At 42.1% G+C, this 19,558-nt stretch overlaps 1 protein-coding gene across 2 annotated transcripts in view; it reads right to left on the reverse strand.

The window, feature by feature from the left end:
- The window catches only part of LOC129817242 (kinesin-like protein KIF26B), a 38,307-nt gene extending 24,483 nt beyond the window's left edge, over nucleotides 1-13,824 (reverse strand). For both annotated transcript variants that reach the window (XM_055872283.1, XM_055872282.1), the window contains exons 1-7: nucleotides 13,539-13,824; nucleotides 12,990-13,325; nucleotides 11,237-11,731; nucleotides 8,112-8,200; nucleotides 7,770-7,953; nucleotides 1,244-1,471; nucleotides 825-918 (exon numbers count right to left, since the gene is read on the reverse strand). In XM_055872283.1, the coding sequence (XP_055728258.1) occupies nucleotides 825-918; nucleotides 1,244-1,471; nucleotides 7,770-7,953; nucleotides 8,112-8,200; nucleotides 11,237-11,731; nucleotides 12,990-13,325; nucleotides 13,539-13,601 (1,489 nt within the window). In that variant the 5' untranslated portion in view covers nucleotides 13,602-13,824. The remainder of the gene's footprint in view (nucleotides 1-824; nucleotides 919-1,243; nucleotides 1,472-7,769; nucleotides 7,954-8,111; nucleotides 8,201-11,236; nucleotides 11,732-12,989; nucleotides 13,326-13,538) is intronic.
- Between the last annotated feature and the right edge of the window lie 5,734 nt (nucleotides 13,825-19,558).

The following is a 19,558-nucleotide window of genomic DNA, read 5'->3' on the forward strand; positions in this document are numbered from 1 at the left end:
CATTGGTAAATTAGTCTAGCCAGCTATCTAAACTTGTAGTAATCATATATTTTTTTTGTCACTCTCACTCAGATATAGTATTAAATATTGCAAACATTTATCTCCACCCTACGGCAAAATGTTATGAATTGTTGGAAATTAGCTGTACATTTTTTTTTTAATTCTCTCCACCTAGTGGCTAGATCATTAGAATGGCATGCAATTATAATAAAATTGCAAACCTTCTCTCTGCCTAATGGCAAGAAGTATTTCTCTCCACTATCAAGAGGAGAGAAAACAACATTTCACTTAGGGCCCTCAAAAGGCTAGGGCTAGCTCTGACTGCATGTGTAGGTACGCAGACCTGGGAGCCACTGCAGCCCTTCATGATGAGTTCAGAGTTTTTGTGGCCCCCACCCCAATCAAAGTTGCCCATCCCTGAGCTAGACCATACTGGTCAACCAGTATAACCAGCTAGACCATATTGGTCAACCAGCATAACCAGCTAGAACATGCTGCTCAGACTAAATTGACCAGCATCAGACCAACACTGACATTATAGACCAACATGGACCAGCATAGATTGTGGCGGCAGGTATCCTAGTAGTTAGAGCATTGGGCCAGTAACCGAAAGGTTGCTAGACTGAATCCCCAAGCTGTCAACGTCCAAATCTGTCATTCTGCCCCTGAACAAGTCAGTTAACCCACTGTTCCTAGGCTGTCATTGTAAATAAGAATTTGTTCTTAACTGACTTGCCTGGTTAAATAAAGGTTTAAAAAAAACAAAAACAGCATGGACCAGTTTGAAATTTATGCTGGTTTATGCAGTTTTGTTCATTACTTACCCGCTTCACCATGTCCAAAACACAGAATACATCCGTCTTCCCCGTTGACCACAGAACGGATGACGTCAGGCAGAATACCCACACACACCTCCGCCTAGCAGAAAAGATAAAGGAGGGATCGACAAATAGGGTGAAAAAAGGAGAAAAAGAGGCTGAATCCATCCATCCACCTTAGCATTCATGCAGCTGTTTAAAACGCAAATAAAACTTAAGCGGAGGGGAATGAATGAATGAAATGGCTGAGTGTGTCCGATCCATCAAACAACACTAACACACACAGCTGGGAAAGGAAAGAGGCTGGGAGGCTAAGATAACGGCGCTTGATATAGCGATGGCTGTCTGGAAATGGCATTTTAAGTCCCATCAGTTTTCAGGTCATCAGACAGAGATAATAAACCAACCGTACTGTACCCACTGACCTGGGTTGACGCTGGGGGGTAGGCTGCGTCAAAGACATATGTCTTAGAGTGACCCTTGGCTTCCCCAACGTGTGTCGGCGTGGAGTTGGAGTGTGGCTGTTGATTGTGGGTGGTGGTAGGATCAATCATGGTGACCCTTCTCCTGGCTGGGTCCACCCTAAGAATGGGGGGCTGGGGCTGGGAAGGGGGCACGGTGGGAGAGGGGCAGACTCGCAGCACCACTTTCACCTGTATGGGGAGAAGAAAGCCTGTGGTGAAGATGTGATCGTGTTTTTTTTCAGGGGGCTGTTGGGAACTGGGATGAATAGATGTTGAGTAGGTAGGTAAGGGAAGGAAATTATACCCTATGCTTGAAGTTATGTCAAATGTCTTTTATATTATTTTTTGTTATTTGCGCCAAAGAAAACAGGTGATAGACAACATTACAGATAAAAACACTTCTTTTTTTTTTTTACAGTGTGTAGGTGTGGTAGGAAGCCCAAGGGCTTGTATAAAAACCACACCACAAACAAACAATATACAATACATAACTAAAAAAATAAAAAAGGTTTGTTAAAACAGATAACAAAACCTAGTAATTATAAACGTACAAATGAACTGATCAGTAATCACGCTCAGTTCATGTTTAACGTGTGTGTGCATGTGAAAGTGTGAAAGTGTGCGAGAGTTAGGCTATATGGAGGAGGTCACTGAGTATTTTGGTTCATCAGGCTGACCCCCAGTCTTCACTTGAAGTTATTGTAAAGTCCTAATTTGAATCTTCATTCTCCAACTTGGAAAATGGAGATTCAACTTGAATCTTTTATTTAAAAAAGGTTTGGTCTCGTTTTTACGATAAATGGTCAAGATCGAAGACAAGATCTACATAGAAATCCATAAAAAGAGCATTTACTAAAAGGTTTAGTGGAAGCTAAAAGAGTATTTAAATATTCCATATGGGGGAAAAAACAGTAAAAGCATTTTTTTACACACAATAAAACTGATAGAACCAAGAAGGAAAGTATGAAAATCCATGCATTATTAAACAATCCAAATCCTAAACAATAATATCTAAATGCATCAGATGTGATTGTAGAATAGTCAAAGCAGCTTTCAATATGGGTCGCAGGCAGGATGTTCTCCTTCTTTTCAAGGAGGTTGGAAACGACAGACACAGCAGTCGCATTAAACCCTAGGAGTTTCCCAGTGTTCCTGACTCTATTCGCTTCTATCCACTGCTATTTATGTGTTTCCTTTGGAATAGGTGTCAGAAGACGTTAAGTTAAACGGAATAGGGATATCGCACAGCTAGGCAACTGAGGAGAGATTTCAAACTTTACTGGTAAATAGTGAGAAAAAGGCAACATTCTGCTGTTCACCCCTGTGAGATCTTTTACACCAACTTAGTTAAAAGAGAAGAGGAATGTAGAGGAAAACTTGTACAGATCAAAGCAAACTGTCTGTCACTCTGACTTAAACACCCATAGACTAGTGTTAGAGACAGGATAGAACTGTAGTAGCTGTTATTATAGCTGTTATTTTAGGCTACACAGTTTACCCTGTACTATAAAGCATTGGAATCCTATAATTCAGTGTAATGAGTCTATGTAATTCTATGCTGTTAAATTGTCTGTAAAAGCACAATATAAATCTAATCAATGATAAATTATTATTAATTCATGTAGGTACATCCTATATGTCCCGAGTAGGAAAAGCCACATGAACAGATTTCTGCTGTTCAGATATTAACTTAGCTCTACTAGAAATACAGTGGATTTAAAGGCTCTGAGAGGTTTTATGTTAAGTTAGCTAAGACCTCAACAGCCACTTAACTTAGTTCTCTGAGGTCTGACTCTGCACATCTGAAGGGTAAGAACGTCACAGAACCACCAAGATGAAGTCAATTAACCATGTACTTATGCTTCATAAACCCAACTGGACTGAAGTTTGTTCCATCTGAGCGAGTCTGACCTCACTATGATGACAAACCAAATGTGTTTGATAGATCCTTTTTGTTTTCTTCTACTGCCTCGTAAGGGGAAAGTAATCCAAAGGTAACGGAAAGTAATCTGATTACATTACTGAGTTGGGGGCAATCCAAAAGTGACATTACAGATTACATTTTGGATAGGTAACTAGTAACTGTAACAGATTACATTTAGAATGTAACCTAACCAACTTTGGCCACGAGTAAGGCGATTTTTTGCTCAATCTAACTTGTGCTGATTAAAAAAGGCCTAACATCTACCTACAACTACGAAACTTTATTAGGGTGTCTCTCAAGGGACAATGGAACCTACCTAAGATGTCACCTATTGAACAACTCTGCCACGCAGACCAACCACTGTTCAAGACCATTTCCCGTGTTTACGATGCTCTTATGTCAGGACTAACACTGCCTGGGCTAGATAAACCCTGACTTAGATGGGAAAAAGATCTGGGTATTGATCTTGATGAGGGTCTATGGAGTGACCTATGCAGGGATGGTGTTACATCCACATTGAACTCCAGATACAGACTGATCCAGTTTAATTTCCTCCATCAGCTCTATATCACCCCATCTAGACTGCACAAGTTCAACCCTGATATCTCCTCCCTATGTTTTAGATGTGGCTCAGATGAAGGAACATTCCTCCATTCCACTTGGCAGTGTTCAAAACTACACGGTTTCTGGCATGGGGTATGCGATACCATATCCTCAATTCATGGGGTTGCATTCCCTTTAGACCCGGAGGTCTGTCTACTGGGCAACTTTACTAACACCAATCTTAGGCAAAGCCATACTATAAAGCTAACAGAAATATTGCTAGCGATTGCCAAGAAATGTATCGCCTTGAAATGGAAATTGGATTCCCCCTTGCCAGTTGCAATGTGGCTATCAGAAGTTAATAGTTGTATCCCACTGGAGAAAATTACTTACCGCTTGAGGAATAAGTTAAATACATTTTACAGAATTTGGCAACCTTTTATTGACTATATGGAGAATCTCCCCCCACATCACATTGAATGAATCTCTATATTATCCTTATATAATGTTTCACACGTAATGTATAATATGTAGCCTACGGCAGGTGATATGATCCAATGTCTCATTATATATATTTTTTTATTGTATGTTTGTATATATAATTATAATTTGTTTTATTTTTTCTTTCTTTGTTACGCTCATCTGTTACTGTCATTTTCTCCTATTGTTGTCTAATATCTTTTCACGTTTGTCTTGAATGTTGTTAATTGGAAAATGCAAAAATAAAATATAAAAAAAAAAAAAGGCCTAACATACTGATTAAACTTGTGCACTTTTGATACACTTCAACAGACGAAAATGATCGAGATATCAAAGTGTCACCCATAGAGATCCTATTAAATTAATTAAGTATTCTAATTCCTAATTCAATGATGTCACCAACCGAAAAGTAAACAATAGGCCTAGCCTATAGCAAATGTTTTCGGTAGTGCTCCAAGCACGCCATTCCATGAGAGCAGCATTTCTTTTTCAACCATGTTTTGAAGCAATTAACCCAATCAGTCCTTCAGAACAAAAAGATAAACAACAGTGTAGGCTAATAAATCCTTTATTTTCAGGTTAAACAATTCAACTAATCTACACTTCCATATTTACAAATCCTATTCTTCAAGATCAAGAATATAATTAATTGGAATGACTGTAAATCTGACAGACTTTAGATTTTAATGTAAAAATTTTACCTCATCGTTTTATTATCTGTATTGAAGTGGAAAGCAATGGGTTAGAAGCCTACATAACCCAACAACGGACGTGCTACCTGTTCCAGACCTGCTGTTCTCAACTCTCTAGAGACAGCAGGAGCGGTAGAGATACTCTTAATGATCGGCTATGAAAAGCCAACTGACATTTACTCCTGAGGTGCTGACTTGCTGCACCCTCGACAACCACTGTGATTATTATTATTTGACCCTGCTGGTCATTTATGAACATTTGAACATCTTGGCCATGTTCTGTTATAATCTCCACCCGGCACAGCCAGAAGACAACTGGCCACCCCTCATAGCCTGGTTCCTCTCTAGGTTTCTTCCTAGGTTTTGGCCTTTCTAGGGAGTTTTTCCTAGCAACTGTGCTTCTACACCTGCATTGCTTGCTGTTTGGGGTTTTAGGCTGGGTTTCTGTACAGCACTTTGAGATATCAGCTGATGTAAGAAGGGCTATATAAATACATTTGATTTGATTTGATCCATTTCTGGCCAGCTATGTAAACTCTAACATTGACTTATCTTGTAATAGATGTCATTCAATTGTTAATATTCATTTTTGTCTTCTTCTAATGCCTTCTTAAAGGGAAGTAATCTAAAAGTAAATGAAAGTAATCCGATTACGTTACTTTGGGTAATCCAAAAGCTATGTTACTGATAACAATTTTGGACAGGTAACTTGTAACTGTAACGGATTACATTTAGAAAGTGAGCTACCCAACCGTGAAAATAATCCATCAGCATTGATTATGATGAGGAATCATAATAAAAGCAAGTGATGGTAGCTAGTCTGTCTGTTATCTGTTGGAGGAAGTCTTGCTATGTAACTCCTACCCTGACTGTATTCTATTGAGCTTGTGTCACAGTATATTTATGGGGCTGAATTATTCAAGAAGCCATATACTGAGAGAGAGAAAAGAGGGGGTGAGATAGAGAATGTGGGAAGGAGAGCCGGAGAGAGAAAGGGAGAGGGGTGAAAGAGCGAGAGAGAGAGAGAGAGAGAGAGCGAAAGAGGTTCTCCCTGCGTTGTTCTGGGCTGAGTGCAGGTGGAATGGAAGGATGGGATGGAGGCCTGTTATCTGTAACTCTAGACCATCATCTGTGAAACACGAGGGCAGCCATATTGATTTCCTCTACAGTATACCCCAGAGGGGGGAGGGCAGAAACAGAAAGGACATTAACACCACATTATAGCATTTCATAAAGATGTGTGTAGTATTATGAGTGCCGATATAGGATCTTCTTCACTCCTCGACACAACCACTCTCACTTGCTTAATGACTCTGGAATCACTTAAAAAAGTGTATGTGGGAGAACGATTTATTTATTTAATAAAACATTTATTAAAACATTATTTAAACATATATATATATTATACTGAACAAAAATATAAACGCAACATGTTAAGTGTTGGTCCCATGTTTCATGAGCTGAAATAAAAGATCTCAGAAATGTTCCATACGCACAAAAAGCTTATTACTCTTAAATGTTGTGCACAAATGTGTTTACATCCCCATTAGTGAGCATTTCTCCTTTGCCACGATCTTCCATCCACATGACTGTTTAATCAAGAAGCTGATTAAACAGCATGATCATTACACAGGTGTACCTTATGCCGGGGACAATAAAAGGCCACACTAAAATGTGCGGTTTTGACACACAACACAATGCCACAGATGTCTCAAGTTTTGAGGGAGCATGCAATTAACATGGTAATGTCCACCAGAGCTGTTGCCAGAAAATTATTTGTTAATTTCTCTACCATAAGCCGCCTCCAGCGTTGTTTTAGAGAATTTGGCAGTACGTCCAACCAGCGGCCTCAGAACCGCAGACCATGTGTAACCACACCAGCCCAGGACCTCCACATCTGGCTTCTTCACATGCGGGATCATGTGAGAACAGCCACCCTGACATCTGATGAAACTTTGGGTTTCCACAACTGAAGAATTTCTGCATAAACTGTCAGAAACCATCAGGGGAGCTCATCTGCATTCTCGTCGTCCTCACCAGGGTCTTGACCTGATCAGGTGGGCAAGCAATTTGCTGACGTTAACGTCGTGATCAGAGTGCCCCATGGTGGCGGTGGAGTTATGGTATGTGCAGGCATAAGCTACAGACAACAAACACAATTGCATTTTATCGATGGTAATTTGAATGCACAGAGGTACCGTGACGAGATCCTGAGGCCCATTGTCGTGCCATTCATCTGCCGCCATCACCTCATGTTTCAGGTTGATAGTGCACAGCCCCTTGTCGCAAGGATTTGTACACAATTCCTGGAAGCTGAAAATGTCCCAGTTCTTCTATGGCCTGCACACTCACCAGACATGTCACCCATTGAGCATGTTTGGGATGCGCTGGATCGACGTGTACGACAGCGTGTTCCAGTTCCCGCCAATATTCAGCAACTTCGCACAGCTATGAAAGAGTGGGACAACATTCCACATGCCACAATCAACAGGCTGATCAACTCTATGTGAAGGAGATGTGTCACGCTGCACGAGGCAAATGGGGGAAACACCAGATACTGACTGGTTTTCTGATCCACGCCCCTATCTTTTTTAAGGTGTCTGTGACCAACAGATGCATATCTGTATTCCCAGTCATGTGAAATCCATAGATTAGAGCCTCATTGATTTATTTAAATTGACTAATTTCCTTATATGCTATAACTAAGTAAAATAAAATAAAATTGTTGCATGTGGCGTTTATATTTTTGTTCAGTGTAGTCAGGTTAAGTCAATGAGAACAAATGATCTTTTACATGAACGATCTGATTGGTCAAGACCGAGGTGAACAACTGAGTACATCTGGTTACCTTGCCAAAGTTGGGTGCATCTTTGAGTTGGTTGGCAGCTTGAAGGAGGCAGGTGGGGACTGTGGGTGGAGACCTCTGGATGATGCCCCTGTAGCAGGTGCTGTAATGGGGGTGAGGAGACACGGGAGAGGGGGCGGACATTTGGCCCTTCCTCCTCGACGTCAGGCTCAGTTTCTGGGCTGCCCTGTGGAAAGATAGGATATGGACATTTCAAAAGCACAGTAGGTACATCCTCAACTTCTGAATGATTATTTAAGACTTTTTATTAATCATCAGTAAAGAACTACCTGCAGGAGCCCATGTCTACTCAGTAGACATCTAACTGACTAGTTTTACACATACCTGACCAGAAAGGACAAAATTGCAGGAGCCATTGAACTGCTCTGGACAGCCACAGTCTCATTCGGTCCCTCTGAGAACTCCTCTGAAAACTGGAGAGAAGTAGAATGATTATCTTAGGAGATAATACTTCAACTGTATTAGAATATCCATAGCCTGGGGGTCCAGTCTGTTTTGGCTATTAGCCAACTCCTCTTTGTGTTCGTTCAATGTCATGCCAAAGTACAGCTTGGCAATGATAGAAGAGTTGCCAACAGCACATCGTAATATAGCCCAGGGAATAGATGCCAATTGGAACGCAACCCAAGAGAAGAATCAATTGTTAACCTGTGGATGTGGGGCATTGGGATGAAAGCACATTAGGTAAATGGGACATTTATCATATAGCTCTACATATAGACTAGTAGTCACACATGGGACACATAGCTCCAAGGTTTAATGGAGACGTGACTCAGACAATCAGACTCAGAGCCACTACTAAACCTACTGTGACCGTGCTGCATCTGACTATTACACACCACATACCCTCGAGGATGTGCGTGAAGAGTCTGACTTTTCAAACCAACCCTTGCTTTCCCTTCCCTCCAGCCCGAGGGTGTGTGTGTGTGTGTGTGTGTGTGTGTGTGTGTGTGTGTGTGTGTGTGTGTGTGTGTGTGTGTGTGTGTGTGTGTGTGTGTGTGTGTGTGTGTGTGTGTGTGTGTGTGTGTGTGTGTGTGTGTGTGTGTGTGTGTGTGAGCTTTGGCCTACTCCCTACTCTGTATATCTGCTGAAATAAAGTCAAAGAGCTTGGCCGCGAGCGAAAGCGACAGCCAGAGTCCTGTTTTATAGTGGCCCCCTCTGCAGCTCTACTGTCTCATCAATGTTTCAGCTTTTTAGGGCAAGATAACAACCCTGTTCCCCTCCCTCTATTGCTACTGCCACAGGAAATATCCAGCCATGTAATGCCAATTAGAGCCATGAGGCACCCTGGGGCATGACTAACATCTGGAATGAGATGGGTTTAGGGGGCACGGAGTAAAGATGAATTCTACCTCTATTCCTTTCTAACTCTGAACCCCCTGTCCCCCACACCCTGAATATATCTCTCTTTCTCTTGCTATTTCTCTCTCTCTCTCCATCTCTTTCCCTGAGCTTCAATATCTGATGCTCGGTCGCTTCCTTTTAGGTAGTCTCTCTCTCTCTCTCTCTCTCTCTCTCTCTCTCTCTCTCTCTCTCTCTCTCTCTCTCTCTCTCTCTCTCTCTCTCTCTCTCTCTCTCTCGTCCTCTCTTCTATCTCAAACTGGAATGGTGTAAACACTCCCATTACCATTAGCATGAGGTCACCTAGCTTTGACCAACATTTGCTCTGCTTCCTCCAAGTGGAAAATCACATGAAAACACATCAATAATCACGTTTCCATCCACAGTTTTGAATGCGAGTAAAGTCATGCCTTACAAAAAAAAAATCACGACAGCTGTGAGGGAAACAGGAAGTTTCGGTCCAATTTTATAAATGCCGTCAGATCATTTGTTCGTTCGACATGGGATCTTTTTGTGCCTGTAAAATGAATTATGCGTGAAATAGCGGTGGAAACACCTTTATGTGCAAATATTGATATAATAACCATCATATCAAAGTAAACTTGGAGTCACGCGATGGCACGCGGTGTGGTCCTCCCACTACAACTCATCAGGAAAGCATGCAGTTTATTAGGCTACAGATGAAATAAGAGATGATGAACTTCACAGGGTGGTGAAAGTGCACGGTGATGAGCTTGATGCTCCTGTCCAAGAAATGTCAGAGGGTCTTATTCTGGTGAAATGATGAACAATGCTTGACTGCCATTTGACAACGGAAAGCATTCTTGCTCTTATCCATAATGTCATCATGTAGACGAGCCTACCCGCAGAGTCTACCCACACTGTGTCTGCCAGCTGTTAGCTAGAGTACACGTGCCAAGACCATAGTAGGCACATTCGCTATTTAACGCAACAGTTTGGTGACAAAACGATCAGTGGAGTTGAAAATGAGATGGAAACTAATGATCTTCAGATTTTTATTCAGTACATTTAAACGTAAGCGGAAAAAGTGCATTCTGTGTGCACTACGTCATCACGCACAGATTTTTATCTGCAACAAGTCCGTTTTGTGGAAACACACCACTGTTGCGGAAAATGTGCACATTTTCTTTCATGCGGATTTTAGAATATTCACATGAACATCTGTCACCAATTGGATGGAAACCTTCCTAATAACCAACTTACGCCGGTATAATATGCTCTGCTTTGCATATTGTCTAATAGACTATGGCAGCTAACCTGGTACCAGATCTGTTTGTGTTGTATACAGCAAACTCCTATGGTCATTGTTATGTCAACCATAACTGATCTGTGATCAGGCTAGTTGTCAGCCAGACAGCCACTCCACTGTCAGAAACTGACAGACCAGAGACCACTTCACTTCATTAGCCACAATGCACTGAAGGAGATATAGGTAGATTACCAAATGGCGCCATATTCCCTATATAGTGCACTCCTTTTGACCAAAGCCCTATGGTAGGAGCCCTATGGCTGAACAAGCTACTGTAGCCTACTTAAGGCTCCTTAAATGCTTCCCTCCATCCACTTTCGTCTCGGCTGTATTTACCGCCTAGCCCTGTGAGGGTTACAATACTGCACTATGCATATTTCACCAGTCGTTAAATATGACCAGGCTATTGATCATCGCACCGCCTGCTTTTTGACTGGCTGTTTTATGACGGAAAATAAATCACAACCCAATTCCCTCCATTAGCGATAAGGTTGCAAATGCACACTTCTCAGGATCTAATTGGGGCAGATCGGACGGAGTCAATCAATTCTGACAGTGACAACATTCTCTATAAGAGCATCCACTCTACTCCTCCCCTCCTCCCCTCCTCTTCCCTCCCCTGTGCTCCTTTCCTCTCCTTTCCTCTTCTCTCCATCCCTCTGTCCTCTCTCCATTCCTCTTTTAGATGTACAACACCTGCTAGGGGATGTGTCATGACTCAAGATATTATCCTGATATTGTTCATATAGCTTGCATTAGACTCCATAATAATGATAGCTACTGTGATCTCATGGAAATACTATGATATACAACCTGTAGGTTTTTAGATGTACAGTACCTGGTAGGGAAAGATGGTGACTCCGTTATTGCTGGACATTGATATGGAGGAGGCTAGGTGCTGCTGCTCCTCAACCCATCTATCCATCTCAGCTGGGGTGGGCTTCAGGATCCTCCTAGGGTGGGTCTTCTGGGTGCTTTGACTCCTGGTGAAGCCTGAGAGGCGGGGGCTAGATGGTGCTGTGGAGGAGGTGGATCGAGGTCCAGGAGAGGGCTTGGCAGAGGAACTATGGGTCCTGGCAGAGCCTGAGAGGTGGGGGCTAGATGGTGCTGCTTTGGTGGAGGTGGTTCCAGGAAGGGGCTTGGCGGGAGATGGAGTGGCCCACTTGGCACGCTCCTCCCTGGCTAGGATCAGGTGGATGGCCTCCTGCTTCAGCTGGCTCAGGTGGGCACCACAGATATCACAGCCACTCTGCTCCTCCTCCACAGCCCAGACGTCTTTGGTACCACTGTGGGGTTGGAGGTTGTCGTGGAGATAGGCTGACAAGGTGGAGTCCTACAGAAGGGATGTAAAGGGAATGTACAGTATGGTTCTATGCACTGAGTCCAATTCAATCACAAAAACAACAAATATCACAGTGAATTACAAAAGCGGAAAACGTTTAAACTTAATTGTATTTGATGACAGTCTGTCATTGAGGAAACTATGTATCAAAATGTGGCATGGTACCAAGAAGGCCTATATTGACTTCCAGAATCAATCATTATAATAGCATCTGTCATAGGACGGAGATGGTGGCATAGCATACTGTATGTTAATTCCTGTGCCCTTGTTCTCCCTGGACTTCCATTCCAAACCTTTCTCCCACAAGCTGCTAATGTCAATGACCCACATTTTGATTCCCAGACTACTGTAATATTGCATAAAACAAAGTCAACCAGAAAAATGCAGATGTGCCCAAACAAACTCCAAGCCAAAATCTGAGACCTAGCCTGGTAATAGATCTGTTTGTGCTGTGTAGCCAAACGTTGGGTTGTGTGTTTGTCTTAACAAAGAGAACAGGCAAAATAATGACCACACAGTCTTAGAAAAAAAGGTTCCAAAAGGGTTCTTTGGCTGTCCCCAGAGGAGAACCCTTTTAGGTTCTACTGTAGATAACACTTTTTTTCTAAGAGGGTAAAAGGTGGCTAAACAGCACAAACAGGTCTGGAACCAGGCTGTCAGAGACCTGTATTTTCTTTAGGATTCATAACAGGCCAGATTTCATCATGGCCCTGGTCTGGAAATCAATACACTACAAGAAGCCATTATCAGATTTCTACTGACCGTCTCCGTCTGAACAATGAGGTAATATCTCCACATAATGGTCTGTGGTTAATTGTAAAACGTCCTGTTCTATTTCATATTCCTCTCATAGGAGAGTAAAGCAAATGTTTTTCGTTGTACCTCTGGTAATGAGGTTTGAAGGGGACATGAGTTGCTTTGTTAAAATATTAATATCAGTCTGAATCAGTTCACTCTAGGGATAGCCTATGAGTCAGCTCAATGACAGGAACTGATGTCTGCTACATATCAGATGCAATCGGGAGAAAAACATCGAAGTATGTGACAATTTGGATTTGTTAAGGCAGCTAAAATATGTGACAACATCTAAAATATGTTGCAAATCTGTGGCTAAATCACATTTTCTGACCATTTCAATTCAAACCCATTAAATTGTCACCAAAGTATATTGTATCACTACAATGAATGCATGCTACTGTTTACTGCACAAAACACATTTTCATAGAAAGTGATGAAGTGATAAACCTACCTTGCATGAGATATATTGAGGAATGACGAGGCTCAGTGCGTGTATCTTTAGTACAGCCACAGTCGCGGTGCAATGCTCACAAATAACTTTTCCGTCAGATTTCCGAACGCTCCAACTTCCCACCATGGGGGGTCTAACAGTGTCAAATCCACTGGTAATCCCAGGTCCTCCTCGGGATGGGACATCCGTTTTTGGCCACGGAACTCCATGACGGTCGGTGTTGGACCCGGCACCCTCTGGAGAGGGGCGATCTGTTGATTGACAGTCCTCGTGAAGTACTGTACCGCTCCCAGTCTCAGAGTAAAATCTGGATGATTTACATTGAGGCGCATCTGTCTGTGAAATGTACAAATACCATGCACCGTAATATACTGCAAACTGGAGAAAATAACCATGACATCATCATAACATAAATTGAAACTGATGTTTTAAAAGCCTATGAGTCATGAAATAATAAGTAGATACTAGAACTGTGCAACCCACTATCTAAACATCTTAAGATAAATACTGAATGTGAAAAAAAGTTATATTGAATCAAGCGTCCCTTACCCAATACCTTCGGTTCCCTGCTGTGGGACATCTCTCCTTCTCTCTTCGAGTGAGAGATGCCATAGCAATAGGTTGTTGAGAAGGGAAAACGGAACAAAGCCAAAGACAAGGATATGCTGTCTACTTTACTCAGCCTTGTTTGTTTTTTACACGGTTTAAAAATGAAAAGTATGAAGCAATAATATTATTCTAACCCCGTAAAGTATCCGCACTTGCGCGTCTTGTCGTGTTGAGCTATTGGCGGTGTGAATGAAGGCGTGCGTAATGTCAGAGCGCATCAAGAGCGAGAGCGCGCAGGCATCCTACTGATTTAATTTATTTGTGCATTCCCCTCGTTGTCCACAGGGAGGCAGTGAAATGCAAACTATAAACGTGGCATTCTTTTTTAAACTGCTTTCTCAATGGAAGTTTATGGTCTGTAGGCCATGTGAAATATTCTGATTATATGGCAATTTTGGGTATTTCTTTGCGGTTTTTGGATATGATTGTGCCTAACATAATGCTTGTTCGGATGATAGCGAACTTGGCTAGAAGATAAGTTATGTGAGTGTGTCTTGAGGACATTCCATGAACCAGAGTGCCGAAAGTTCATAGTGTGGGTTTTATGGTGGGAGTGTCTGGGAACAAGTTGAATTGATTCTCTCTGATCTTTGGAGAAAATGTACACTTACTCACTCACCACCTCCCACACAGATGACTTCTCGTTAGGAAATATCCTGTCAGCCATTACTGATAATAAACTACATTTTGCTTGCTAATTCTTAGATGGTAGGAAACCATATTTTACTGTACTGTGTTCTTGTGGAAATGTTACTTCAATAACCTGACATTCAATATAGGTCTGGAAATGGACAGATATTTGAATGTGTGTGTGTTTGAGGGGCGGTGGGAGGTCTCCAAAATGCACATAGGCAACTTGGATAAGTCCATAGTATGGAAGGCCAGTCCCGCCACGGATTTTTTAAAATGTTGATTCTATTTGGTATTTGGTATTTTATTAGGATCCCCATTAGCTGTTGCAAAAGCAGCAGCTACTCTTCCTGGGGTCCACATAAAACATCAAACATGACATAATACAGTACATTAATAGACAGAACTACATGAATTAAAATAAAATTACAAAGGGCACACGTAGCCTACATATCAATACATACACACAAACTATCTAGGTCAAATAGGGGAGAGGAGTTGTGCCGTGAGGTGTTGCTTTATCTGTTTTGTTTTAGATTTCAGAGGTGGCACCACAGATCCCATAGTAGTGGGGGGCAAATTGTTTTCCTGGGGCCCAGAGTTTTTCCTGATCTGGCAGCCTAGAGAAACGCATGTAGCGTAGAGAAGGGCATACATTTCACTGTGATTGTTATCAGTAGGCTACAGTTGATCAGACTGAACCACAGATGAATTGTGCACGAGTTGATAAATCATGAGTCAAAACAGTCTAAACAACAGTATTTTGTCCCTCTTTTCAACGCTTTTGTGTCAGTAAGCCGAATCAAAAGTGTTGGGGCAAATGCCAAATCGCCACATAATTTCAGGTTATTGGGGCCCTTGTCTGCTGGCCGTGTGTTCCTCCATGGCTGTTGCCAGAGCCTGATGTTGAAATGACAATTGTTGATTCAAAAAGGGCTGAGGACTGCGGAGAGCCTTCTGTGGTTGTTGAGGCACATCTGAGGCGGGAGTGGGGTTCTTACTTGCGGATCTTCACAGATGGTTAAAGGGACCAAGGCAGTGGGAGAGCAGGGTTTGGGATACATGTTAACCACTTTCAGATACACCAGGGTAGGCGGCTGTCTGATGGAGCTTCAGTCTTCTCTGCTGAAATTTTACCACTAGTGTGGGCATTGGGATGGGTGGAAGAAGTGGGGTCTAAAATAGTAATTTTGTGTTCAGACACTTCTGCTAGCGTAGTCACACTTAGAGAAGGGAAGTCAGAGGCATACCCAGGCCTGATGGCATCTGAGGGCGGCAGGTAGACCAGACCTGAGGGTGGCGTTTATAACCTAGCGGTTAGAGCATTGGGCCGGTAACTGAAAGGTTGCTGGTTTGAATAGCCGAGCCGACTATATGAAAATCTGTCAATGGACCTTTGAGCAAGGCACTCAACATTAATTTGCTCCAGTGGTGCTGTACTACTATGGCTAACCCTGTTAATAAACAGCATATTTTGCTACACATGCAATAACATCTGCTAAACACGTGTATGTGACCAATAAAATGTGATTGGATTTGTGTGACAATAAAACACATACAGTACCAGTCAAAAGTTTGGACACACCTACTCAATCAAGGGTTTTTCTTTATTTTTACTATTTTCTACATTGTAGAATAATAGTGAAGACATCAAAACTATGAAATAACAGATATGTAACAATGTAGTAACCAATAAAGTACTAAACATATTAAAATATATTTTATCTTTTATAATCTTCAAAGTAGCCACCCTTTTCTTTGATGACAGTTTTGCACACTCTTGGGATTCTCTCAACCAGCTTCATGAGGTAGTCACCTGAAATGCATTTCAAATAACAGGTGTGCTTTGTTAAAAGTTAATTTGTGGAATTTCTTTCCTTCTTAATGCATTTGAGCCAATCACTTGTGTTGTGACAAGGTAGTGGTGTTATACAGAAGATAGACCTATTTGGAAAAAGATATATTATGTCAAGAGCAGCTCAAATTAGCAAAGAGAAACAATAGTCCATCATTACTTTAAGACATGAAGATCAGTCAATCCGGAAAATTTCAAGAACTTTGAAAGTTTCTTCATGTGCAGTCGCACAATAAATGCTTCATGGAGTTCAAGTAACAGACACATCTCAACATCAACTGTTCAGAGGAGACTGCGTGAATCAGGGCTTCATGGTCAAATTGCTGCAAAGAAACCACTACAAAAAGCACTACACTACTAAAGTTTGCTGTAAAGAAACCACTACAAAAAGTTCTAAAGCTGCACCATCAAGAGCATCCTGAATGATTGCATCACCCCAAGGATGGCAAGTGCTCTGCCTTTGACCGCAATGCACTACAGAGTGTAGAGCGTACGTACATCACTGGGGCCAAGCTTCCTGCCATCCAGGACCTCTATACCAGGCGGTGTTAGAGGAAGGCCCTAAAAATTGCCAAAGACTCCAGTCACCCTAGTCATAGACTATTCTGTCTGCTACCGCACAGCAAGCGGTACCGGAGCGCCAAGTCTAGGTCGAAAAGGCTTCTTAAGAGCTTCAACCCCCAAGCCATAAGACTCCTGAACAGCTAATCAAATGGCTACCCGAACTATTTGCATTGTATTATCTATGCATAGTCACTTTACCTCCACCTACATGTACATATTACCTCAATTACCTTGACTAACCTGTGCCTCCGCACATTGACTTTGTACCGGTACCCCCTGTATACAATCAAATCAAATCAAACTGTATTTGTCACATGCTCCAAATACAACAGGTGAAATGCTTACTTACAAGCCAACAATGCAGTTTTAAGAAAAATACTTGTCAAGTAAAAAATAGATAAGTACAAAATAAGAAATATAAGTAACAAATAATTAAAGAGTAGCGGTAAAATAACAATAGCGAGGCTCGCACAATTGGCCCAGTGTCGCTTTTTTTTAAAGGTTATATATATATATATATATATATATATACTGCTCAAAAAAATAAAGGGAACACTAAAATAACACATCCTAGATCTGAATGAATGAAATATTCTTATTAAATACTTTTTTCTTTACATAGTTGAATGTGCTGACAACAAAACCACACAAAAATTATCAATGGAAATCAAATTTATCAACCCATGGAGGTCTGGATTTGGAGTCACACTCAAAATTAAAGTGGAAAACCACACTACAAGCTGATCCAACTTTGATGTAATGTCCTTAAAACAAGTCAAAATGAGTCTCAGTAGTGTGTGTGGCCTCCACGTGCCTGTGTGACCTCCCTACAACGCCTGGGCATGCTCCTGATGAGGTGGCGGATGGTCTCCTGAGGGATCTCCTCCCAGACCTGGACTAAAGCATCCGCCAACTCCTGGACAGTCTGTGGTGCAATGTGGCGTTGGTGGATGGAGCGAGACATGATGTCCCAGATGTGCTCAATTGGATTCAGGTCTGGGGAACGGGCGGTCCATAGCATCAATGCCTTCCTCTGGCAGGAACTGCTGACACACTCCAGCCACATGAGATCTAACATTGTCTTGCATTAGGAGGAACCAACCGCACCAGCATATGGTCTCACAAGGGGTCTGAGGATCTCATCTCGGTACCTAATGGCAGTCAGGCTACCTCTGGCGAGCACATGGAGGGCTGTGCGGCCCCCCAAAGAAATGCCACCCCACACTATGACTGACCCACCACCAAACCGGTCATGCTGGAGGATGTTGCAGGCAGCAGAACGTTCTCCACGGCGTCTCCAGACTCTGTCACGTCTGTCACATGTGCTCAGTGTGAACCTGCTATCATCTGTGAAGAGCACAGGGCGCCAGTGGCGAATTTGCCAATCTTGGTGTTCTCTGGCAAATGCCAAACGTCCTGTACGGTGTTGGGCTGTAAGCACAACACCCACCTGTGGATGTCGGGCCCTCATACCACCCTCATGGAGTCTGTTTCTGACCGTTTGAGCAGACACATGCACATTTGTGGCCTGCTGGAGGTCATTTTGCAGGGCTCTGGCAGTGCTCCTCCTGCTCCTCCTTGCACAAAGGCGGAGGTAGTGGTCCTGCTCCTGGGTTGTTGCCCTCCTACGGTCTCCTCCACGTCTCCTGATGTACTGGCCTGTCTCCTGGTAGCGCCTCCATGCTCTGGACACTACGCTGACAGACACAGCAAACCTTCTTGACACAGCTCGCATTGATGTGCCATCCTGGATGAGCTGCACTACCTGAGCCACTTGTGTGGGTTGTAGACTCCATCTCATGCTACCACTAGAGTGAAAGCACTGGAACTGAGAAGTGGTCTGTGGTCACCACCTGCAGAACCACTCCTTTATTGGGGGTGTCTTGCTAATTGCCTATAATTTCCACCTGTTGTCTATTCCATTTGCACAACAGCATGTGAAATGTATTGTCAATCAGTGTTACTTCCTAAGTGGACAGTTTGATTTCACAGAAGTGTGATTGACTTGGAGTTACATTGTGTTGTTTAAGTGTTCCCTTTATTTTTTTGAGCAGTGTATATATATTTATTTATTTAACCTTTTTTTAAATGGGCAAGTCAGTTAACAACAAATTCTTATTTACAATAACAGCCTACCCCAGACGACACTGGGCCAATTGTGCGAGCCTCGCTATTGTTATTTTACCGCTACTCTTTAATTATTTGTTACTTATATTTCTTATTTTTTACTTATATATATATATATATAACGCCCGTATATATATATATATATATATATAAATACAGGGGGTACTGGTACAGAGTCAATGTGCGGGGGAAACGGTTAGTTGTGTTAATTCAGGTAATATGTACAGTAGGAAGACTTAAAGTGACTATGCATAGATAATGAGAAACAGAGAAAAGCACCTCTTGCTCTTTAATTATTTGTTATTTTTCTATTTTCTTCTTTTTTATTTCATTATAGTTTAGTAAAAACTTTCTTAATTATTTTTCTTAAAATGGAATTGTTGGTTAAGGGTTTGTAAGTAAGCATTTCACAGTAAGGTCTACACTTGTTATTGTGACGAATACAATTTGATTTGATTTGATTTTTAAAGGACACGAATAAGAAGAAAAGACTTGCATGGGCCAAGAAACACGAGCAATGGACATTGGACCGGTGGAAATCTCTCCTTTGGTCTGATGAGTCCAAATATGAAATTTTTGCTTCAAACCGCTGTGTCTTTGTGGGACACAGTAGGTTGTGACGACCCTGAATATTTCTGAACCGTCTCAGTGCTTCTCCTTCTAATAGGGCACTTCCCCTTTAATTCCCATTAAATAGCCAGCATCAGCTGCGCAAAGGGGAAGTTGTGATTGAGACATGAATGAGGATGTGTACTACCTTCAGTTCATGAAGCTTCGCCATTAC

The sequence above is a fragment of the Salvelinus fontinalis genome, chromosome 20 (genome assembly GCF_029448725.1).
Source record: "Salvelinus fontinalis isolate EN_2023a chromosome 20, ASM2944872v1, whole genome shotgun sequence".
Taxonomy (NCBI): domain Eukaryota; kingdom Metazoa; phylum Chordata; class Actinopteri; order Salmoniformes; family Salmonidae; genus Salvelinus; species Salvelinus fontinalis.